The 26,081-nt window shown below is 36.1% G+C and overlaps 2 protein-coding genes across 2 annotated transcripts; one reads left to right on the forward strand and one right to left on the reverse strand.

The window, feature by feature from the left end:
• Positions 1–458: 458 nt before the first annotated feature.
• LOC115968719 (omega-amidase, chloroplastic-like) lies at positions 459–13,953 on the reverse strand. Its single transcript, XM_031088208.1, has 10 exons — positions 13,662–13,953; positions 13,474–13,590; positions 13,072–13,296; positions 12,597–12,690; positions 11,522–11,596; positions 3,489–3,567; positions 2,797–2,812; positions 1,281–1,361; positions 990–1,072; positions 459–875 (listed from the first exon to the last, which is right to left on the reverse strand). The coding sequence occupies exons 1-10, from the start codon at positions 13,917–13,919 to the stop codon at positions 797–799; spliced, it is 1,107 nt and encodes a 368-aa protein (XP_030944068.1). The 5' UTR covers positions 13,920–13,953; the 3' UTR covers positions 459–796.
• A 3,795-nt stretch (positions 13,954–17,748) lies between these two features.
• Positions 17,749–19,186, forward strand: LOC115977722. The gene is made up of 2 exons (XM_031099743.1): positions 17,749–18,148; positions 18,891–19,186. Exons 1-2 carry the CDS (start codon positions 17,749–17,751, stop codon positions 19,184–19,186), a joined length of 696 nt encoding a protein of 231 aa, XP_030955603.1.
• The last annotated feature ends 6,895 nt before the right edge of the window (positions 19,187–26,081 follow it).

A 26,081-nucleotide genomic window follows, 5' to 3' on the forward strand; every position in this document is an offset into this window, starting at 1 on the left:
TGGGATTACAAGCAGCTTTGTTGCTGATTTGTGGGGACTTCGAGAGGGGCACAAAGCTGAATTGTGGGGACTTCTAGAGGGGCTCATGCCATGTTGCACCCTAAATATATCATCCCTTGTTGTTGAATTAGATGCCAAAGCTATTATGGATGTCCTAAGAAACTCTTCTTATGCTAACAATATTATCTCTCCTATCTTGGACGATTGCAAGCTGCTGGCTTCTAGCATTCAGCAAATTTAGATTAAGCATTGCTTCTGCCAAGCAAATTGCTGTGCTAATAGTCTTGCTAAGATGAGTTTCAATCAGGTTGTTGATTTTTCTACTTTTGATAGTCCGCCTATGGACATGGTAGATGTTTTTGAGGATGACCTCAATGAGATGTACTTTAACAAGATATGTCTTGAACCTCTTGGCTTTCTTTAGTTGTTGTTAATGAATCGTCTTTCACCAAAATAAAAAAAACACTTCCATCCCACAAGAAAAAAACCACACGGATGAATCTTAAGAGGAAAACTAAAGGAACAGCATCTAAATATTGTACTTAAGTTTTGCCCTATTTAAATATATATGCAATATAAAGCTTGGGAATTTTCCAACTTATTAATAATACACAAAAGTACAACACAAGCCCAAAATGCAAGCTCCAAATCACCGACTACAACCACACAATATTCTCCGAAAGGTTTATGCAAACAGAGTCCTAAAATATAATGCTCGCATTTTTTTTGCACTAACATTTTCTAACTGAAATTCCTCCCACGCATGACAACAGTCCTCTAGAATTCCTTTCTCCAGTCACTGAGAATTTAGCCTTTTAACATCTACTAATTGGTAAAGATCACCTCGTCCTTGCTTTAACAAGGGGAGACTTGTCCTGAGTATTTTGATCACAGAATTAGGATAAACATTTAGTAATTACAATTTTTTTATTTTTTTATTTAAATCCACATGAAAGAGAGACATTATATTAGATCAGAAGGAACATAACCTCCGGAGCTGAAGTAATGAATAATCAATCTCTACCAAGATTATAGCCTCCTCGTGTTCAGTAGTTGCCAGGACTTCTCCAAACTGTCACGGTTATTCGTTTTTTGTAAGTATTTATGTGGTAAAGGTGATATTACTTACAAAGTTACAAGCGTAAAAATCTCCACTCAGTTTAGAAACGAGAAGTGTGAAATAAACTTTGAAGCAATCATTTTGAACTTCTCATACAATACATATCAATCTGTCAAGGAATGACTGCTGTCCAAAAGAGAGAAACAAAATATCCACTTACTGGTCCAACAAGAGTGGAGTGGCCCCAAGCCACATAACCAGCCCCAGCGTCTCGAGCAGGTGAACAAGTTGCTACATACAACTGTTTATAAAATTTTCAACAAAAATAAGCAACTTTGACATCAATTTATACAGAGAATCCTCACTCATTAAAAGTATAGTAAACATTATTAACAATGAAAAAAAAAACATGTTCGCAATCTTTATGTCTTCCAAGAGATAACCATTCATTTCATTAAAACATGAATCAGTAAGATGCTTTTTCACACTCTAAAGACATGCTGAATAACGTTTATTGGCTAAGACTCAGCTGTAAAGTTGATGAATAACATGTATTGACTACTTAATTCTGACCAAATTTCGGTTGCAAAACTTCCAATTATGACCAAATTTTAAAGAGGAATGTCTAGGAGGCACAATTATTGAATATGTTAACGCTAACACTCCAAAGAGCTCCAATCCTAACTCTCAGGTGTGGGAACCCTAATCGCTACCATTGTCTTTATTAATGTTCATACTTTCATCTAAACAAGTGATTATCTTTACTAATACATAATCAAACATTCTTGACTCTCTTATATGAGAAGATTAATCATTTACAACATCAGAAAAAAAAACATTAAAAAAAGATCATTAAGGATTAGGGTGGCAGAGTCATGAAAAAAGACGCAAACTTCAGAGCAAGGAACGAAGAAAACAACTAACTTTCTATGTACAAGTAATACAAGCTTTTACAAAATGACAATATTTCGTGGTTTATAATCCAAACAAGCAAATCTTCCACGCACTATTGAAACAAATGTAAGATAGAAACACAGAAGTTCTGTCAAGTATTATTACAGATTATGATTTAATAGCATAAGAAGAGGAACACCAGGACCAGATTTATAGCACTTTATTACTGGTAATTCCTAAGCATAGAATTTATCACAAAAATTCCATTTAAAACCATGACATGAGCTCCAAAAAATACCTAAAGATACCAACAATGAGACAAATGTAAACCACAAGACTGATCATATACAACAACAACAAGCCTTAAATCCCAAATTTTTGAGGTCAACTATGGATCCTCAACAGATTAGTTAAGGTCAACCACATGTATTCTTTTCCTCCATTCTATTCTATCTGAAGTCATATTCTCTATTACTCCCTTAATTGATAAGTCCTTTTTTATTACTTCTACTAATGTTATATTGGATCTTCCTCTACATTTTTTTATTTCACTCAACTTAGATCAACTCACTCTTACCAATGCATTAACTGCTCTCCTTTGAACATGGCCAAACCTTCTCAAGCAAATTTCCTCATTTCGGATCCTATCTTTTTGTGTATTTCAACTTATCCAACTTAAAATTCTCATTTCGGCTACACTCATTTTATGAATATATTGTTTCTTAATAACCCAACATTCGGTACCATAGAGCATAGCTCGTCATATAGTAGTCTTATAAAATTTTCCCTTTAACACAATGCTCATCATACACAATAAAAAAAATGAATTTTTGTTAGCATACCTGATTATCTACAGCCCTGCACATGGAAAATGATCAACATATTAATAGAAGAATGATGAAATTATCATCTAAAGCTACAAATAGCATAAATGACAATTTTATACATAAAATTAGAGGAGATTACTAAATAATCAATGGGGGGAATGGACAAAGGTGGGACATTAAAAGGAGAACGAACAAAGTCCAAGAACACAAGTAAATATATTTTCCCTTATGTTAAAATATATATGTGTGTGTATATATATAAAGATCAATTTCCACTGTAGACATCACTGGAAAATCCCACTGGTTTTGGACATTAATTAGTAACTTGAAAGCATTGCTGTAGGTATAAGATCAAATAAACCCCAAAGGATTGGCCTAGTGATTCCTAAGGCCTCATGAGATCCATAAAGTCTTGAATTCAAATTCTCTAGCCAACATCTTGGGGCCACTCCCAAGAGATTTCTTCTTGTAATTTCTTGGTGTGTGTGAGACAGGGAACCGTACAAACCCAAGGGAAAGTCAGGTGTTCAAAAAGCTCTAGGCACCCTCATAAGCAAGCAGAGAAAGGGAAAAAAAAAGGAATAATATCAAATAAGTGCCAACTGGGCCATTGAGAAAGAGCCTCGGGATATCAAACTATCATGATGATTACAACACAGAACATTTTGAGGAATATAAATTCTTCCATAAGTGAAATTTGTTGCTACCTTGCCCTCTGCAATAACTCCCAATGCAATGGTCCAGTAGTCATGTTAAATGCCCCAGGATAGCATAGCAAGTGAGCCCCTGATGTAAAAACTTGGATCTGTTAATGTTTAGTACCTTATATTAAGAAGACGATCAACATGCGCAATGACATACATACTAGACAATTACTACGATGAAAGGGGGCAATAATTTCAAAATCTGCTGAGGCATCAATAGCAAGGTCATGAAAACAAAGAGACTATTACAAATTTCAAATATATCAGAAGAATCACTAAAACAAAAAAAAAAACAAAAAACAAAAAGGACTGGATGCTGTACAAGTAAACCATTTTTGTATTTTATCTACTACAATATTGATATTAGGATGCTCATCAGAGACAGAAAAATTTTATGCTAGGAAAGAGTACTGACTGGTAAAAAACAGTATTTGCAATGATAAATCACAACTTTTATAGTAACGAACAAAAGAGAAATAAGGATAATAGAAGCCAAACAAAGAAACTATAAAAAGTACGCACTTATATCACAATCTTACAGGAGAAGCTCCATCTTTGTATAACCTCTTTCACACAATTATGCTAATGACTAGAAACATTTTTTCAATGACTTTTGAAAGATGCAATCATGGAACTTGAAATTGTGAGGCAAAAAAGAATACTCGTAGCTGATCCTGTGTAGTTGGGATTAAAACTGCAGTGTGTTGAATATAAAATCTAGAAATATCATCTTTTTGCACATATGAATAATTTATAAAACAACCACCAAATCTTAGTCCCAAAGCTTTGAGGTCAGCTATGGATCCTTCCATACTAATCAAAGGTCAACCACATGTACTCTTTTCCACGATTCTATCCTATCCAAAATCATATTGTCTATCACATTTTTAATTTTTAATTAGTAAGTTACACATGCACCCCATAGATCTTAAACCCACAGTCACACCCTCCACCTAAGACTTACATGGGGAGGAGGAGACAATACAGCTAAAGCTCATTGGCCTTTATCACATTTTTAATTGACATGTCATTTTTTTACTACTTCTACTAATGTTATTTTAGGTCTTTCTTTGTCCTTTTTTTTCCCTAGACTTCAATCTACTCACTCTTCCTCACTAGTGCTTTAATCGCTCTCTTCTACACATAACCAAACCATCTCAAGTAACTCACCTGCATCTTTTCATTAATAGAGACCACTCTTATCCTTTTTTTTTTTAAGTAATAAAAATATATTAAAAAGAAGAAGGGTCTCACCTGAGTATACAGGAAGTATACATCAAGGACAAAAACAAATCAAGTGCATAAAGTACAAAAAGTCCATGAAACGATGGACCGAAGAAAAAGAACGAAAGCCTAACACTACAACCCAATCCAAAAGAGTCTTAAGGAAGAAGAATTTAAGATCTGAAACTAATCTCTCTAAATCCTCAAAAATGCCGGTAATTCCTCTCCTGCCCAATGCACCACACCAAACAATGGGGCACAGCCATCCAAATAGCAACATTCCGATGCCTCTCAAACTTTCCTTCCCGACAAGCCAACAACTCCACCACGTTTTCGGCATAACCCAGTGAGTGCCAAACAAAGTAAACACCATAGACCACAAATCAAATGCAATAGGGCAATGGATAAGGAGGTGCTCTACTGATTCCCCATTTCTTTTACACATATTACACCAATCCAAAATCAAAATCTTCCGTTTACTAAGATTATCAGTAGTCAAAATATTCCCCAAAGCTGTAGTCCAAACAAAAAAAGCAACTCTAGAAAGGACCTTAGACTTCCAAACAGTCTTCCAAGGGAAAGACTGATAGAAACTTTTTGTTAGAACTTGGTAATAAGAATGAATAGCAAAACCTCTTCCCATAGCAAGTTTCCAACACATCTTATCATCCCTAGCTCCTCTCAAAGAAGCTCCATAAACTCTAGACATTAAACTGTAAAAAGATTCAAATTCCCAATCTTCATTGTATCTTCTAAAATTTAGATCCCAGAAAAGAACACCATTTGGGAACTTCATCAAATCAGCCACATAGGCCTCCTTTTCGACTTAAAGAAAAAAAGTCTCGGATAGCACACACACAAAGAAGTGTCCCCACACCAAATGTTCTGCCAAAATCTAACAGTAAACCCAACCCCAACCTCAAATTGTATGTGACGAACAAAAGATGGCCAACCACAGCTAATAGATTTCCACAAACTCACTCCATGAGAGCCAGTAACGGGAAGAGAGCACCAACCTCCCCCTTCACAACCATACTTTGCCCCTATCACTCTCCTCCACAAGGCTTGTCGCTCATTCCCATATCTCCATAACCATTTTCCAAACAAAACTTTATTAAAACTTCTCAAACTTCTAATAGCTAAACCTTTTTTTTTTTTGGATAAATTTCTAATAGCTAAACCTCCAGAATGAAGAGCGCAAATCGTAGCCCATTTCACTAGGTGAGTTTTTTTAACATCACCCATACCACTCCAGAGAAAATTTCATTGAAGTTGCTCAATACGGTTTGCAACCTCCACCAGGATTGGAAAAAGAGAGAGAAAATAAGTTGGAAGATTGGACAAAGTACTCTTAATAAGAGTAACTTTACCTCCTTTTGAGAGATACAGCAGATTCCAACTTGCTGACCTCCTCTTCATCTTCTCAATAATTGGATTCCAAATAGAACTATCTCTAACAATAGCACCCAACGGAAGACCTAAATATTTCATCGAGAAGAAGCCTTGCTTGCACCCTAGCACATCCACCATATCTGCTATATTTGGAACCACACACACAAGGACCAAATCAGACTTACCCATATTAATTTTCAGACCAAAAACAACTTCAAACCAAAACAGCACTAGCTGGAGAAACAAAATCTGACCAAGATCAACATCACATAAGACCAAGGTATAATCAGTAGAGAGAAGATAAGTCACCTGCAAGGAGTTACCAGTGGGACCCACTCTAATACCAGACATGAGCCCATCCCTCCTTGCCTTATCCAACATTTTACTAAAAGCATCCATAACAATGACAAACAATAAAGGGGATAATGGATCACCTTGTCTTATACCTCTAAAGCTTTCAAAGAATCCACACGAAATCCCATTAATGAGAATAGAGAGTTTAATAGTAGAGATGCAGAAGAAAACCCATCTTCTCCATTTTTCAGGAAAACCACAACGATCCAACATATAAATGAGGAAGTCCCAATTCACATGATCATATGCCTTCTCTACATCCAGCTTACACAACACCCCAGGAACTCCTGATTTCAGCCTCCTATCCACTCTTATCTTTAAGTGGCTGTCTTCATTTTGAATCCTATCTATCCTTGTATTTTCACTTGTCCATCTTAAGATTCTCATCACACAATACTTATAGCATAACTAGCCTTATGAAAGCCGAATAAAAATTTCTCTATAACTTAATAGGTATTCTACAATCACACAACACTTTTGATACGCTTCTCTGCTTCTCCACTTCATCCACCATACTTTTATCCTATGATTCACATCATCTTCAATCTCCCCATCCTAATGAATTATTAATTTAGAATATAGAAAGCAATCACACTTTGGTATCTCTTGATTATCAAGTCTTACAATCCCTTCATCTTTATTTCTACATTTAATAAACTTACATTCCATGTACTATGTTTTCATCCTTCTTAGCCCAAAGGCTTTTAATTCTAAAACACCTCCAAATTTCTGAATTGATATTAACTCCACGGTTAGTTTTATCCACTATAACTACATCATTTGCGAAAATCATACACCAAGGGACTTCATCTTATATCGATTTAATGAACTCATCCATAACCAGTGTAAAGAGATATGGATTAATGTTGATCATTTACATAAACATATAATGATTAGAAACTCTATTATGATGCCTCCACTTGTTCTCTAGTTCTCTAGTTATAGCTCCACCATACATATCCTTAATTAACTTAATATACTTTAAAGCAACTCCTTTCTTTTCTAAAAACCAACTAATAACCTCTCTAAGTACCCTATCATATGCTTTGTCTAAATCAATAACCATTTAGAAATCTTCAGAGACTTCACTATGCTTTTCCACCAGATGTCTGCATAAAAATAGCTTCCAATAGATTGCCCTAGAAAAATGATGTAAGACAAAAGCACAATGCCGCAACAATTAATTGAAGAACAAAAAAATAGAGGATTGGAAGCCTAGGAGTCAATCCCCTAAGCTTGCTTGGAGTTAACACCAAGTAAGAGAGAACCACTAAGAGCTAGCACCTAAGGTTGATTGGAGTCAACACTAGACTATTGGAAGAATTATAAGAAAATTATTATTATCAATCGAGCTGTCATCTTGTCTCCATAGGAGTACAATGTGCTTAATAGACTACTAAGAGCATCTCCAACAGATTCATTAAATTTTTGTACTGTTTGGAGAATGAACAATGACTTTTACCTTTATCTACCCACTTTTTCAAATACACCTTCCAACAGATTCTCTATCTCATTCTCTATCTCATTTAAATATTATTTTTCTATTCATCATTTATTCTTTTTTTAACAACTACACATCTTCCAACATTTTTTTATTCAACACATAATTATTATAATAGAAAAAATGTATTTGAAGAATGAATAGTAGCCCATCAGACTTGATAGGCTACTGTTCATTAGCCAAAAAAAAATCCAACTATACCAAAGCTGCTGGAGCATATACAGTACACAAAATCTCCAAATTTTAGCTAATTAAGCTGGATACCGATGCTCTTGGAGATGCTCTAAAAGTAAACCCTAATTCTAAGTGATATTGAACACCCTAACTTTAATTGACTTGGAAAATCCTAATTATTAAACTACAAAAATAACCTTAACTCTAGGAAATAAAATACTAATAACCTTGCTTATGTCTTTGTGATGAGGAAACCATGAATCATCTTCTACTTCATTGTAAGTTTGCTCATGCTTTGTGGAGTGAAGTTTTTCTGGTCTTTGGGGTTCAATGGGTGATGCTGAATACAGTTGTTTCTCTTCTTTTTGAATGGAGGAATTGGTTAGGGAAATTTTCTTCAAATGTTTAGAATATGGTACCAACTTGTCTTATGTGGTTAATTTGGAGGAACGTAATTCACGTACGTTTGAAGATATTGAGAGATTGGTGGATGTTGTGAAGTCTTTGCTGGCTAGGACTTTGTTTGAGTGGTCTCATATTTGGGGTTTTACGCATTGTATTTCCATGTTTGATTTCTTAATTGTTGCTAGCTCTTCCCTTTGATTTGTTTGTATTCGCTTCAAGTGCAATGGGTTTACTATCGTAAACACAATGTACTTTTCTTTTTAATAAAACTTCTATTACCTTTAAAAAAAATACCATTGATTTCCAAAAAGAAATAAAACTAAGTTAAAACAAATATTTCTTTGCACTTCCTGCATCATACTCCCTCCCTCGGTTAGAGAAAATTTGACCTCGAGTTTTAAATTGTTGAAGGATAAGAATTTTAGCAATGGATTCTTGCTTCAATTATGGAATCACTAAGAATAAAGAAGCCTTATATTCTACCACATCAATAAATTTGTCTGGAATTATAAAATCTGTGTAGAAAAAGTGATGCAAATGAGACAGCCTTATCTTGATTCATAGAAGGTACCATTGTTCCTTTTTTATCAATATAATTTCAATGCTTATCCCAAAAAAAATAGAAGGTACCATTATATCAAGCTTTTCCAATTCATGCACCAAGAAGGGTCAATCAGTAGCACATGCATCAAACTCATTTTCTATATGTGCACCCTATAAGTCTTTGCTCTCTTGTTGAACTTTCTCTTCTTCAAGCAATAGGAGATCTTGTTTCTCAGAGGTAAGCAATATATCTAACTCTTCAACAGGTTGTCTTATGTCCATTAGATATGGTTCAAATATTTCACCTTACTTCTTAAGCTCTAGAGTAGGATCTTCTTGCTGCACAAACATTACAGCAACACTTTTTAGCACTTGTACTTCTATTCCTGTACTAGGTTTTGATGGCTCGGCGCTGCTGTATCCCATCTATGAAGCTTTGCCTGCAAAGTTCAATCTGTTTTTGGACTTGTATCTCAAGTTGAGTGTTTAGACATGTCTTAAAAGGCTTTCACTAAATTCTATAATATTTTTTCTTTGGTAGACTGCGTTGGAATGGACTAAGGACTGATAACTACATGAACACTCATCTTGTCTTTTTCAAATTGTGCAACTGAAGGTCTATTCCCTTGCCTCATATTGTCTCTTCAATCTAGAAAATTATCATAATGAAATTGGGGTAAATATTCTTTCTTAAAGAATTAGAATAATATTCATCTCGAAAATATTAATTTCATCTGTTACCAATCGGTAATGGCAGGTTCATAGCGAAGGTTCTCAACATCATTCCAATAATCCCTAGCTGTACCAACAAGCCTCATTATTGCCATGGTATCAACCAAATAAGAAGCAACACACAGGTCAATCACTATTTCAACACCAATAGAGGGTCTAACGTGTTAACAAGGGCTGAAACACATGTTAGGAAATAAGACAATATCTTGCATGCCTAGATATCAAAGACTTTAGCACCCAGGCCTCCTTTCTTCTGCAAAAATTCCAAAGTCAATTTGGAGAGACAATCAAGGCCACAATCAGGGGCAATCTAGCAACGATCACAAACATCCTCAAAGAAACCAAGGGCTCATTTTTAATGCAATTGAAGTTGTTTTTCTTCGTTTGGCGATGATAAATCGACTCTCTAGTGAACTCCTAGTGATGCAGCATGTAGGACTGATGATGAAACCGTTGAGCTACTCAGGATTGTGCACCAAGATAATCTTGCATCGATTAATCACAGTGGAGATCTTTTGGAGGCTGGATAACGTATCAGAGATCTTGTGGTCTCAAAATCAGGATTTGTGGTGGCTGCTGACTAGACCTTGGTTTGGCTGAGCAAGGCTGTATTTAGTAGCGCAGGGAAGGGGACTAGAGTTGGGTAGGGGGACAAATATGGGTCATGTGGTTTTGGAATACAGCAGGATGGATTATTCAGGTTGTCAGTCAATTGAGTTTGTTGGCTTGGCGGTGATGGCTTTTGATGGGTAGAAAAGTATGACGGAAAAGGATTTTTTTAACAGCTGGTGGCTAATACTAAATTTTGTCGTAGGACAAAACCAAAACGATGCAACAATATATTGAAGAACTGAAAATTAATGGATAGGCTAGCAACCTAAGAGCCAGCACCAAGCAAGAGAGAACCTTATGAGTCAACACCGGACCGTAGGAAGAATTCCAAGAGAAGTTTTATTATCAATCAAGTTTTCATCTGTTCTTATCTCCATAGGAGTACAACGTGCTTATACAGGCCACTACAAATAAACCCTAATTTTAACTACAAAAGTCTCTTTTTTCCATTTCTCCTATCTTATCAAGTTTATAAATATTATTTACTCCATCTTTCGTCCTTAACTTGCTATATAATTCATCATAAGCCTTAAGAGTCTTTTAGCTTCTAGCGTTTCCAATGAAGACGCCCAAGGTTGAAATACCCCCACCCCCAACTATCGAATTATTAAAAAATAATAATAATAATTATAAGCCTTAAACTACCCTCTTGGATAAAGTTTTTTTTGCTTCCCATTCACCACTTTATAAAGCGACATTGTCTCTACATCTAGTTACTCTCTCTAAGTCATTTGCCCACATCCTTTAGATTCTCCAAGTATTTCTTTATAGTGTTCGTTAATATCCATACATCATTGCAAACTCTAGAATAGCATCTCTTGATTCACTTCTTACTTCATACCAATGGCATACATGAACTCTTTGAAAACCCTCCACTATAGTTTCCAACATTACCATTCAAGTCTATTCTTATAAAAATATTTTCCCTATTTGGTACCCCTTGAATCAATTCATCAATGTCCTCCCAAAATTTATAAAATACCATAATTAGCAAAATTCTATTTGGCTACTAGTCATTAGCGATCGATAGGTAATAACAACATCCACCAGTGTAGCAAGATTTTAACTTTTCACATGTCAAAGGGAGGAACAAACAAACCTCTTGCTGCATATATCATTGCCAGTTCCTGAAACCGAAGGTCATAACAGATGCCTATACCAATTCGCCCAACTTCTGCGTGAATGAATAACGAATAAAGGTTACATTGATTCAAAAATAAATGAGAAAATCCAGAAAAATATATAAGAGGCAAAGGAAAATAATGAATATACAGTAAAGGCACATCATAAAAAGATGGTAAGATAAGAATTGTTAATGCGAGAAGAGAAAAGATGACTTTGTGAGCTGCTTTAATATAATCATTTTTCTTCTTTTCCCATTTACAACTAAAGTAATTCTCTAATATACTTGTAGATTATTGAGTTGCCAACAAATTGTCTAGACAGAACTCAATAATCTACAAGTATATTAGAGATTTTATTACACCAACCAACCTACGATTAAGTCAAAAACCCAAGAATAAGTAACAGGGCAGTTAATTAGGTCAGTAATATTTAATTTTATGTTTTAGTTGGTTTTTTCTTAAAGTTAAGTGTATTTTTGTAATTCTATAATTATACATTATGGGTCATAGTTAAAGGATGTAATTGGTTCAGCGCAATCGGTATGGCGGGGATAAGAAATTTAAGATTAGAAGGAGAGTATCCTTTTTCCCATTTCCTTCTCTCTTTTTCTTTTCCCTCGGGTGTATTGTCACATGCATTGTTAACAGTTCATGGTTACTGTTCATAGGTTGTGGACAGATATGATCTCATTCTCTTTCACCTCTTTTGCAGCCCTAAATCAAATCTTTTCCCTCCCCTACCAAAACTCTAGCCACTCTTGAACCCCACCCCTTCTTTCTAAAGTTCTAAACCTAGATTCACAAATTTTCCCAAGCCAACCACAAACACACATAGACAGATTCCCAAATTTGTCCCTCGTGAAAACACCCCACATTGAGTGATTTGATTAGTAAATTATGCATGAAAGAAGATGAGATGAAGGATAATTCAGATAATCCATCCTTTTCAAATGCATTTAGTTATCAAGAAACTTGACAAGCATGCAACATTATAAAGAGCTTTTCTCTAGGTCATCATAATAATAATAATAATTATCATTATAAATAAACCTGTATCCACAATGGTAGGAGTCTCCCCTGCCGTGAGAGTCTTTGACTCCATAAAGGTAATCTTCCCAGGAATGTCAATATCGAAGAGATGTATCTGAAGCCAGACAGGTAGGTCAGAAATTATGTAGAAACCAACAAAAATGAATTATGCGGTATGAAGCCTACTTATCTACAAGTTTAGTTAATAATAGTATACAGATGCGAATATTTGGTTTGTCAATACTTAATAGTAGACATGTAATAGAAGAAAACTTGAAACCACATTTTATCTTAACACCAATGTTAGGTAGCTCAGTATAAGTATAATTTATGTAAGTTTCTTTGTAATTGTGGTGGCAGTTGTGGTGTAAAATGAAAGTCATTTGACATCAGAACCCTTAAAAAGGGTAGACAGTGTATCTATGTATGACTATATACAGAACAAGAAGAGCATAAAACACACACACACAGAGAGCAATAGAAATTGAAAGGAAACCTTGCGGTGCTTAGCTTTGAGGTTTCCATCAGTACCAAAGACGCAACAAGTATTAAAAATTCGATCTCCAGAGCGTTCGGGTATAGAGCCACCAACAATAGTTATGTTGAGATTACGAGAAAGTTGAGAGAGCATGGTTGTGGAAGGAGAAGCATCACCACCTGCATCAATGTCCTCGGCATAGACAGGGAAGCAATCATTTGAATATGGACTATTCCATATTTCCTGAGATATGGGAAAAAAATAAAACAACATTAATTGAGAGTTTGACTGAAGTAGAGTAGTTGTTACTGGAAATAGATTTAGAACATGAATTGTATGTAGCAAATGGGTTTAGTTTTAATCATATAATAAAATAAAATAAAAACATGAAATTAAAAGAGTTGAGATGGGAATACTGACGGGCAAGAGAACAAGCTTGGCGCCCTTAGCGGCAGCCTCCTGGATCTTGCTACGAGCATGGGCGATGTTCCTCTCCTTATCGGGAGTTACGGTTATTTGGCACAACGCAATCATAAACTACACACCATTTATAGAATAAGAAAAAGAAAAAGCACAAATAAATGAGAGGGAGAGAGAGAGAGATTTGCCTTGTCAACAGGGGGAGTTGGCAAAGGAAGAGCAGGAGGGGCCCTTGCTTGTTCGGCCACAGAGGCGGAGGCGGAGGAAGCCATTATCCTTGTACTCCTACTGCCACTGCCACTGCCGTGGAGGATTTGATTTTGATGAGTCAAATTCTTATTATTGGTGTTTAGTTTGGGGTAAAATTTTAAAAGGGAAAGGGATGATGAGAAGAAGATCGAGCGAGATATAGTGGAGGGATGATGAAATGCTAACGCTGCTTTCATATCTCACTTTACCCTCCTCTTCTCTCTATACCATTCTTTTCTTTTTCTTTTATCTCCCAATATTTATTTATTTATTTATTTATTTATTATTAAAAGGGTAAAATAGAAAAACTACCTTCCCTTCCCATAATTTCATTTATCATTACCAACCCAAATGAAAATACATTGGGTTTTTTTTTTTTTTTTTAATGAGTCCCAGCTTTTCTTATTCCTTCTTGCTCTGAGACAATAAAATCCAACTTTTTTTTTTTTTTTGGAGAAAACAATAAAAATCCAACTTAAATGAAATTATAAATTGTTTTCAGGATAAGAAATTTAAGGTGTACCAAATCATTATTAATGATCAATTTTTCATGAAGACTTTAGATTTCAATTTTTGTAGGCCATTTGCCCACACAATAAATGTAAAAAAAAAAAAAAAAAAATCAGTGAGAATTCATCTAAAAAAGAGATAGAAGATAACGAAAAAACACAAATGAAATATAATAATTATCATAAAGATGTTCATACCTGTAATATAACAATTATTGATTATATAAAATGAATAACATCATTTCATTTTTCAAAAAAAGAAAGAATAACTTCATTTTAAAATGCAATGGACCCGAATTTTTATTATTTAATTTTTAAAATGATGAACCTATTCCATTGCAACGGTCATAAACTGCCAGTCGCGCCCCTTTGCATTGGCAGCCACCCCTTGAAGTTGAACTTCAAGAAAACCTCTCTCTCTCTCTCTCTCTCTCTCTCTCTCTCTCTCTCATTCAAACTCTCTCTTAGCGGCTCTTTCCTTTCCTTCGGGCGCCGCTACAAAACTCAGTAAGTAGAGAACAGCAGTACTGAGTGATAGACGTCAATAATATAGTATTAATAAAGGCCTGGATCCCATCTCATCTGAACAAAATAAGCATAAAAATAATAATGGCAGATCCTAGTGCCATAGTGCCGTACATTAATGACCCATACAACGAGGAGGAAGAGGAGGAAGACATACAAGTGAATTTCATGGATGATTCCAATCCTACCCTGGCTGATTTATCAATGCCAATGCATATGCATGAGCGTAATTTTGATGATGCGCATGCATTAATGGCTAACGCTAACCATCTCTTCCAGCAGGACCCCTTTTTGTGGAAGTGGAATCCCGGAACTCCTCAAACTCGTTCCAATTCTGGTGCGGGTGCGGGTGCCTCCAATGTCAATGTTGAACCAACTCCAACCGATCCTTTTTATTTGAATTTGAATATGGAGATGAGGCCTCTTTCTACTTGGCCTGTCTCACCAATTCCATTTAACTGTACTTATTGCCATGTTCTCCGAGAGATCATTTTTACTAATGGTATTCTTCTCTTCTTTTCTTTTCTTTTTATATCACCATTCCCATTTTTATATTTATATTTATATATATTGTCAGTAATCGTTGAAAATTTTATAAATTTCATTTCCTGCTCCTAGGGACTAAGACCAATAAGCTTGAGATTCATGGAAGACTCGGTGTGGTCTGTCATGCTATTCTTCAGAATCATCAACATGTTGATGTCAATATCACTTCTTCAACCAATCAGTCTCATCAAATGTTTGAGTAAGATTTTTTACCTTTTCCCTATATATATAACTATTTTAAACATGAACATTATTGCAAAATTAAGTCGACAATAACACTTCTTTAATGATTGTTCTAGTTATAGTTATGTTAATTAATTTTCAGATTTCTTTATTATTATCATTTACACATTATTGTAGTTCAATCAGATTATGTGTTTTGAAATTTTCTTACTTTAATTTCATTGAATTCAAATTTTAAAGAAATTTTTTTATTATTGTAATCAGTTTTTGCAAGAAAAGCATAGAAGATGTGAGGCAGTTTCTAATAAATTACTGTGTGGAGCAAAAACTAGCGGGCTACGTTATGGTGCAAGATCCACTAGCATTCTTTTATGAAGCCATCTGTGTTGGACTGGACTGGGATGACGATGATGTTTTTGAACCATCCCCAACGAATTCAGGTTTGTTTTGTGATGACAACTTAATTTCTCATTCACACAATTTTAATTGGATTGCTAAAATTCATATGCCAATTGCGTACTAGAATATATTAATCTTGTCTCGCTTGCATATGCCATTTAAGTCTCTAAGATTTAGTATACATCTAAAGACAGAAGATATGTTTATCTCAAAATCATGTTTTATGAGATGAGACTGAGTGCTTTTAATGTTTAAATATCAGGAGAGGAGACCAAGCAGGAGACAGAGAGTAGAACGCCTAAGGCTTCCCTTGCCGCGCAGGTTGTTGCTACTTGCTACTCTCATATCATTTTTTTTTTTTTTTAATTAATAAGTTCCCAACCTGATCCCAATTCACACCATATGCTTCTTCATTACTTTCTTTTAAATATAAATTTGTTTTATTAAACGTCAATCAAAATTGCCACTTTTTTTTTTTTTAATTTGTTTTTGTTGCTATTGATGCTATATCTAATTCAGTTGTTAACGTAGTTACTTTTATAATTAATGCTGCGTAATGGTGCAGAGGGACAGAGCAGGAAAGTTAACATTGGAAGAGGTTGGCCGTCACTTCCATCTCCCTATTGAAGAGGCTTCTAGGAGAATGAAATTATGCCCCACTGTTCTGAAGAAGATATGCCGAAGATATGGAATTCATCGATGGCCCTATAGAAAGGTTTGTGTCACTCGCTCTTTTCCTCTGATTCTCCCTTAATAATTATGGCTTTGAATTGAGTTTCTTTTTTTTCTTTGGAAGATGCAGGTTAAAAGCATTCGGAGGCAAATATCAAATTTGACGGCAAATTTAAATTCACATGAGGCAGAGGCAAGGGCAAATGCTCAAGCTGAAATTGATAGACTTCAACAAGAACTGACCAATGTTTGTGCAGGGGTCTCAATAGATTCTGGTTAAAAAGAATTCTGAGGCAAATATCAAGTTTGAGACCAAGTTTAGATTTAAATGATGCAGAGGCGAGGGCAAAGGCTCAAGCTGAAATCAATGGACTTCAACAAGAACTGACCAATGTTGTGCCAGAGTCTGAAAAGGATTATGTTTAGAATGTTATTTTGTACAGAGTGGATAATTTTTCTTTCTTGGTGATGAGATTTGATTATAGATTTTCTATATTTCGTTATTTCGTTAAGAAACTATTTAAGGATATTTTTTGGAGACTCCTAGTAATAGTGATACATTGTAGAAGCTATATGGGATTTTATTTTAGTGTACGGATGCATGATTTAATATGAAAGGGTTAGAGTTTAGACACTTCGTTTTTCTGTTATTTATTTATTTATTTATTTTTCCTATGAACAACTTTCAGTGTTACAACACCTTCCCAAGTCATCATATAGTGTACTCATCCACATTGTTGGAATACGTAAATCGCCCTTATCTATCATTTTCAGGACAGCAACTCGATCCATATCATTTGATTAAAAAACTATTAAAATTCTAGAAAGAAACATGTATAATGCCTGAACAAATTTGGCCGCTGCTAACAATTTTATTGTTATTTTGTATGTCACGACTCATCTCTACTGTATGGAATTCCATGCACTCTTTCGGATCCTTATCCTAAATAAACTTCCCCTTGGAAACAAAGGAGTTAACTGAAAGAGTGGTTTATTTAATCTTAGTAACAAGAACCTTGATTGCAGGCTGCCTTGGTGTTATCATATTATAATAATAACTGAAGCAAAGACCCATGAACAAACGGCCATTAGGAACTGGACGTAGATACCTAAAAATTTACATCCTTGAAATGTTCGTACATCATTGCACAACTCTTAAGACTATTATTCTAATATAAGTGAATTAGATTCCATGGAAATGTGTCCTCTCGGTTTCATGAAGGATATGGGAAGTCCCCAAACACTGGTCTGTGTGAAACAAGTGAAGCAGGAGGTATCAGAAGATTGGGATGAGAGCATGCCTCTGCCAGGAGACATCATTGAAGGTTTTTCTGAAGATGATGCTGACGACTTGTTTGTCCCAACCAAGCTCAAGTCAGATCTCAGCTCACAGCTTGGTAACGTTCACCAACAGTTGGAGGTCATATGGGTGAAGGTGAGAAGGGGTGATACCACAATAAAGCTACAGGCACGCATTGTCCAAGAGAAGTCTTCAATGCCCCATAAAAAGTTTACTATTAGAGCGGCTACAGATGACAGACATGTTGCAGTTTTAGGTGACTTAACCTTAGAACAATGCGCTGAATTGCAGGGTAGGTTCTTCTTGTCATCATTGTTCAACAATTTTAGTTAATGTTGACATTAAACATGATATATGATGCAGGACAATATCAAAGGAAGATAAAAGAACAAAATTTAAATAGCAAACCTAAGAATTAGCACTTATGGGTTTGCCTGGAATTAGCATCAAGCAGAAAAACTTAGGAATCAACACCTTTAGTTGCTAGGAATCAGCACACAGCAATTTGGAAAATCTTTGATGTCAAAATTATTCATCAAAATCTCTCACAATAAGATCATCTAGAGCCTTTTTATAGTGCTTTCAGGATTAACAAATAATCCTATATAAAAACTGAAGCTAATTTAGAAACTAATCCCTATCTAAAAAGATATATAATCTCATCCCCATCTGAATTCAAAATAAAATGAAATTCTAAACTAATCCAATTACGTAAGATACCCAATCCCATAATATGTGTTGTCCAATCTGGTGGTGTCCGCAACAATATAGGATTCATTTGTTTAAAAATTGCAATGATAGAATGAAGAGGACTATGGAAAGCCATTATAAAACATCTCTAGTGTCTCATTGGTTTTCGCAATTTATAGATGTTTTATCCATTAATAAACCATAGAAAGATACTAGTTTGAGCTAAGCACTTTACATGACATCTAGGTGTTACATACAACTGACAAAAGCCCTACACTGCACAACTGAAGTTATAATGAATTCAAAGGCTAGTGACAACAGAATTGTTCTATTTGACCTTGCAGAAATGAGCAGGAGGGTTGTGAATGTGGACTACAGGGGATTCAACAAAATGGGAGTAAAGTATGACTGGAGGATGAAAGTGGGAACATACCTGCCAGACCACCATTTTTCAGTTGTCAGCTCAATATTGTTCATGCCACTACAATGCGAGTACTGCATTGAGAGCACTACAACCAGGTGCATGGCCTGGTTTTCAGCAGCAGTTTCTTCAGGGGCTCCTCTAGTCTTTGTTAATATCCAAACAGAACAGAATGTAATCTCAGTATATAGTTCTCTCTATATGTCTTCAAAGGTTTGATTAGTTGTTTATTTTTCTCGTATTAGAATGGAAGACCAAGAAACACCCAATGTTACAGTTAATAAGGAAAACGAGGTACTGGAAATCCAATCTTTTTTGTCATTGTGCTTTAGAAGTCCTGAAAGTGTAGTTTGATGAACCATTTGACACAAAGGAATCTGTTTCTATTTGGTACTTGTAAGGCTAAAACTACTGATCTCAAAGATAGCACTCTCCAAGTTTTCAACTCCAGTGTCATAACGACCTGCTCATCGGGTGCAGCCTAGTGTGCTGTTTCTCAAGGTTTTCTAGCTGCTTAAAAGCTGCTGAACCCCCAAAAATAACCATGATGATAAGAATTTTGGAGTGTGTTTCATGTAACTTTTGATGCGGGAGATGCAAGAAAATTATTATTTAGTATTATTTATGTTTGCTAGTCAATTGTATTTTTATGTTTTAGGTCTTATTAGTTTATTGGGTTATTAGTATTTTAATTTAGAAGTAAGGTTATTTTTGTAATAAGGCAATTAGGGTTTCCTAGCCAGCAAGGGTATTTTTGTAATAAGGCAATTAGGGTTTCCTAGCCAATTAGAACTAGGGTTTAGTAATCCTTTATAAGCAACCTATTGTACTCTTTAAGGAGATAGTTGATATTTTGATGAATGAAAACAATGGCCGTTTGGTCTTTCTTTGGTCTGGTGCTGACTCCAGGTCTACCCTAGGTGCTGACTCCTAGTGGTTTCCCCGCTTGGTGCTGACTCCAAGCAAGGCCTAGGTGCTGACTCCTAGGTCATATCTTTTATTTTTCCGTTCTTTTAATTTTGTTCTGGTTGTCCTGCGTCAGTTTTGGTATCAGAGCAAACACCGATCCATTTGAAGCATCATTGCAAGGCAATCCAGAACCAGAACAAAAAAAAAAAATTCACCGTATATTTTCCACGACCAGAAATCCAGCCACCACACCACCTTCAAAATCCCTTCACGACATCTCTGCCAAACCATGTTAAAAACCCATCTCTCAATACCCACACGTATCAAGCCACCAGAAGGTTACCCGTCAACCAATGCCCTTTGACCCAACAACCAACAAACCCCATCTGTCAATCTTGGCCACCGTTGAAGCACCACACCAGCTGCCAGAAAAGCCAGCCACCACAACCCACAGACAACCAAAAAAAAAAAAAAAAACCACCTCAAAACCCATCAACCACCAGCCGCCGAAACCCACAAGATCAACACCCACCGGCCCAAAACCCAACAGCCACCAGCCGCCAAACCCGTTATCACATAGACCACCGTCATGTCTCGTGCCGCCGTCGCCTTCCCTGTCGTCGCACTGCCACAGTTGTCAACCCCTAGCCCCGCAAGCCCATCGCCGAGCAACCTTCTTTCAATTTAGAGATTCTGCTCTCTTTCATTAGTTTCTGTGGTTTCTTTTTCATAAGTCTATACTTTGAGTCCATGTCTTTCAATTTAGAGTCTTTCGTTTGACTTTCTTTTAAAGTCCGTGTCTGTAGCTTCTTCAATTTTAAGTCCGTGTACTGTATTTTATTATTTTGCGGAAAAAAAAAAAAAAAAAAAAAAAGTGTTGTTGCTGCCAGCCCATTGCATGTATAGGCCCCAAAGTTGTTATCCACAGTTGCAGCCAAGCCCGTGACTGTAGTGCAGTAACTTGACCGCTGACAAGGAGAATCACAGCAGCTATTTGTTGAAGCACTATTTTAGAGAATCATGGTAGTATTAGAAGCACCGTACTTTGATGGTTATGAAACTTATCCACGAGAATTTGTCAACTGGATGAATGGGATGGAGCGATTCTTTGAGCAAGTAAATTTTGCAGATAACAAAAAGGTTAGGTATGCCAAGTCGAAGTTAATAGGTAAAGCACAAAGGTTTTGGGAGAATCTTAAACGTTTCCGCTATATGGATTATGAACCTACCATTACTGAGTGGGAAGATATGAAAGAAAAGCTTTGTGATAAGTATTTGTCACCAGACTATCGAGCTAAGTATCTACCCCAATCTCAGTGTGGTATGTTTCAAGTTGAAGCAAATGCGATGAATCCTCATCCTCATCCCATATCATGTCCTCAGTGCACTTTTGAACAATCTACCAAGGAATTATCTACCAGGAAAGCAACGGAATTAACTGTAAAGCCTATGAAAGAGATTCAAGATAGGATTGCTCAGATGAAGCAAATGAAGACTCAACCTGATTCAATTGGGAAACCAAGGATAATTGATCACAATGAACTTATTGCTGCCCCCATAGAAGATAACATTGATGGTGATATATTGGTCGTGGAGAATCCTCCAGCAACACCAAAGCCTAATGTTGACATAAACGTACATACCTCGACAAGTGTTGCTTTAACAAGCGTGCAAGGAAATGAATCTATTGAAGAACAGCAAGGTGAAAAGATGGCGCCTAAAGAGAGTATTATGTTAAAGGGTGCACATGATGTGAAAGTTGAAGTTGTTGAATGTGCTTCTAATCAACCCTCCACAGTCCTTGAAGATCTACATCCTGGTGAAGTCGAAGAGGTTAAAACCACAGAGCTTCCTATGGTTCATAAGGTTCACGAAGAGATTATACTGATTCCACACATTGATTTTGTTATTCCAAATGAGTTTGACGTGGTGGAATTCAAGGTTTTTGTTTTCCCTGTGCTCCCTAAGGTGATTTCAGACTTGAAGCAAGTGTTATTTATCAGCATCCTAATCCTTCAATGCTTTAAAACTCGAGGTCGAGTTTTCTCCAACCAGAGGAGAATGATGCGGGAGATGCAAGAAAATTATTATTTAGTATTATTTATGTTTGCTAGTCAATTGTATTTTTATGTTTTAGGTCTTATTAGTTTATTGGGTTATTAGTATTTTAATTTAGAAGTAAGGTTATTTTTGTAATAAGGCAATTAGGGTTTCCTAGCCAGCAAGGGTATTTTTGTAATAAGGCAATTAGGATTTCCTAGCCAATTAAAACTAGGGTTTAGTAATCCTTTATAAGCAATCTATTGTACTCTTTGAGGAGATAGTTGATATTTTGATGAATGAAAACAATGGCCGTTTGGTCTTTCTTTGGTCTGGTGCTGACTCCAGGTCTACCCTAGGTGCTGACTCCTAGTGGTTTCCCCCCTTGGTGCTGACTCCAAGCAAAGCCTAGGTACTGACTCCTAAGTCATATCTTTTATTTTTCCGTTCTTTCAATTTTGTTCTGGTTGTCCTGCGTCAACTTTCCTTGCATATTTCATTGAATGTTGACATATCATAGACCACCAGAAAAAATTTGAGGGCCAATGTGTTTCTATAATTGATCAATAATAGATGATTCTCTTCTGTAACTTATGTAACGGACTGCATATCTAGTAAGTAATAACCAATCACATTTCAATTTGTTGTCTAAATATTTTTTTCCTTGAAGGAGAAAACTAATTCCATAGGAAGAGAAATAGTTTGGGGAAGGCAACAAAACACTACTACAGTGCAAATAGTGCAGGGCATAAGACTATGGTTTCTACCTGGAGTTGCAGAAGTTTCACTTGAATTGATTCCTCAACCAGGAGAAGTGTGGTTCGGAATGGACATTAAACGAACAGATGAGGTAATATTATTGCACCTGAAAACTTCCAAGGTTAACTCTGTACTCTCAACATGTGGATTTGTAACTTTGTACGGTACCTAAACTGACAAAGGAACTGTGTATAAAAAGTTGTCGGGTACATTCATCTTGAAATTGTAAATAGTTGCCATTAGCATTACACATGCAAAATCCAACTAAAAATAGGGCTTTAATGTTTTTATTTTTATGAAGGAAATATTTGAATTGATTATCTCTAATTATATACATATATTTAAACTTGTCTACAGGGCTTTATCTGTGTCTACTCAGTTACAGAAGGTTCAGCTGCTGACCGCGCGGGGCTTGGGAACCAATTGCATTTGGATACCTTCTTGTGATCTCTCGACTAGAAGGCAAGAGTGTGATGCCTTCCAAAGCGAGCTGTGATGGGCTTATACATTGTTGTGATCACAATGAAATTAGGGACACCCTCATTTCAGCAATCGACCAAATGGATACAATTCAGCTTTGCATAATGGCCTGGCCTAATCAAACACGTCCTTTTAATACTAATATTCAACCAATAGGTGCTTCATCACTCCGTCCTCCAACAGGTACAGGGTGCATCTTCTTCCCCGATACCTGACCATTGCAACAAATTCTAAATGTGATACTTATTTACAGCAATCAATTGGAAGAGAGGGGAGAGACTTTGTAAGATATGTAGCCCAAGGAAATTGGATCAATGTTTATACTATTTTTCAAGATGATACTCAATTCCACTCATTTTGAGAAATTGCAATAATAATAATAATAATAATAATAATAATAATAATAAATCTCTTTTTACCCAAAAATAATATCGAACCTAAAAAAGATAAATCACATAATACCACTTCGAATGAATTGGATGGGTTTGATAAATGTCTCAATCAAAAGAATTTTTTAACGATGAGGGATTGAAATTATAATGAAACTAATATAGATAGATTCAGCCACTAATAAGCACAAATTTACTTGCATTAATTGAAGAAGGCAATACAATTGTCAAAGAACTGAAGAAGGATAAAAGAACATGTATTAAAGTATTGATATTAGGTTGGGTATACCCTTTTTTTTTCTTGGGTATTCCTCTTTCATATCCCAAAATTTTCAATTAAATTTAATTATATTACTGTATTGATAAATGCAAACGATGATAGTGTTTTTATTTCAGTGCTCAATAATCAATATAAACAGATCAAAAAATAATAATAATCAACATAAACAACTAGAAAAAGGTAACATATTGTGCGCTTTTAGGAATTGTTGAAAGAAAAAAAAAAGTTGTCTTTTTCTTTTAATCTAAGCTTTTCAGCAAATAATCTAGCTTTTACTCTTCGTAACACAAAAGAGAGTTACCAAAAACTATACATTACTTTTTATAAACACTATGGAAAATAAGTAATTTCGAAATGGGCACTTTATAATTTATACTTATATCTATATCTATATATAATAGTAGTTTCTAAGCACGCACCCAAAGGTCCTTCTATTTTTTTGGGTAAAAGTTAATAATTTGCATTTGTAAGGACACGATTCGTGGCGGACCGTAACGGTGTTGGGTTCGCACGTAAAAATGCCCAAACAACATCATTTGTAGAGCGTGGGTTTGAAAGGCTAGGCCTTCGTCGCAAAACAGTGGGTTCACGTGATATACATACATGGTTAAGTCGTCTTTGCCTTAGGAATCTTTTTCCTGGAGGCGGGCTGGGAGGCTCTGGTTTTTTGCCATTTTTCCCAGCCCCCTCTCTAGATTACTTACTTTTCCTTTTATACTAGCCTGCGTTTACTGTCTTTCGTCCACGTGTAGGGTCAAACTTTTCAAGACTGATACTTGTCCCATCAGCCCATACCCAAAGTCGTTGGGGGTGGTTGTAAAAGCCGAAGAATACGGCTCTGTCAGGTGCAGAGTATTGAATGGCAGTAAGGGCAGCTTTCCCTAGATATTTTAGATTTTCTTTCAAGTTTAGTCCTATACCGTTTTTGCCCCTCTTTCCGGTGGAACTTTGAGTCTGCCGAGGACTAAACCGTCCTCGGCTGTATCCCAAGTCTGTCTTATGCTTTATATTATTAAGTTTGGGCCATAGCCCTCCTCGGCTTGGGCTTTTGGACTCCCCACGAGTAAATGGGTCTGGCCCATAAACTATTGGGCCCCACAATAGCCCCTCAAAACCCTGCTGTCCGACCTCTTGGTTGGAAAGGGGGGTTTTGGTAATACCGAGCCTTTATTATGGCTCATTTAATTCAGTCTTTCATTGATGTTGGTGGTTCTCCAACTGCCTAGGGAATGTACCGGTCTACGAGATGTTCCTCTTAATTTATTCACGACGCGCTCATGCCGTTTGGCTATCCAAAGTGTGTCTTTAATAATTTCCTTTTACGAGACCTTTCAGATCTAATGGTTATTGATGATGAGGGGAAGCGGAACGGGCATATTCTTGTTTGCAGATTTCCTTGGAGATCTGAACATATTAAGTTCCTTCCGCTTCGCCCCTCATATAAAAAGAAAATGCGAGAGTTGTTTCTCCCATACATGAACCCCTTTAATCCCTCCAAAATCTAAAACCCTTAGACTCCTCCCAGAGTTTACTTTTACCCTCTGGTTATACCTTAAATTGTGATACGTTCACCATAGTAATAAGCAATGAAGGAGCCATACCCCTCCCAAAAGCACCATGTTCTAATAAAGCTCGAAATGGCTTCGGTCAGGGCAAGGATGGCGGAGACTCAAGATTTGTCTCACCTTCCTTTCAGCCAAAATCCGAAGCAGGGACTCGTCACGTCAAACTTTCGGTGTGACTGAGTCGAGGACACCCATTATCAGTACCAACCGCTCTCTCATGAGCATACCTAACACGGCACCAGTGTGTTAGGAGTCAGGACTGAGACAGGGACTAAGTGCCCCTGCTTCTTCCTCTCTTCGTTCACTGGTGCCTCCTTTTGCCTCTCTTTCTTCTTCTTTCCACCACCAGATCCATTCTGGTGCTTTTTCTTCTCTCTCTTTTGCTCCTTTCTCTTTCTTTTCATCTCTTCCCTCTTCTTCTCCTCCATCTTCTTCATTCATCTCCTCCATCTTCTTCATTCATCTCCTCTATCTTCTTCTGAAGAAGGTCCTTCTCTCAATATGGGCGCTACTGAGGCAGAGTTTGGAAGGATTTCGGAAACGAGTTTAAAAAGAGATCTGACTGTTTACTTAATGTATTGCTTTTTTTATTGTTTTGGCAATCTATCTTTTGTATAGGCTTGTTTAAGCCCCTCTTTGTACGTTGTAATACATCTTTATATTAATAAAAATTGTTATCACTTTACTTCACA

Source organism: Quercus lobata, chromosome 2 (assembly GCF_001633185.2).
Source record: "Quercus lobata isolate SW786 chromosome 2, ValleyOak3.0 Primary Assembly, whole genome shotgun sequence".
NCBI lineage: Eukaryota > Viridiplantae > Streptophyta > Magnoliopsida > Fagales > Fagaceae > Quercus > Quercus lobata.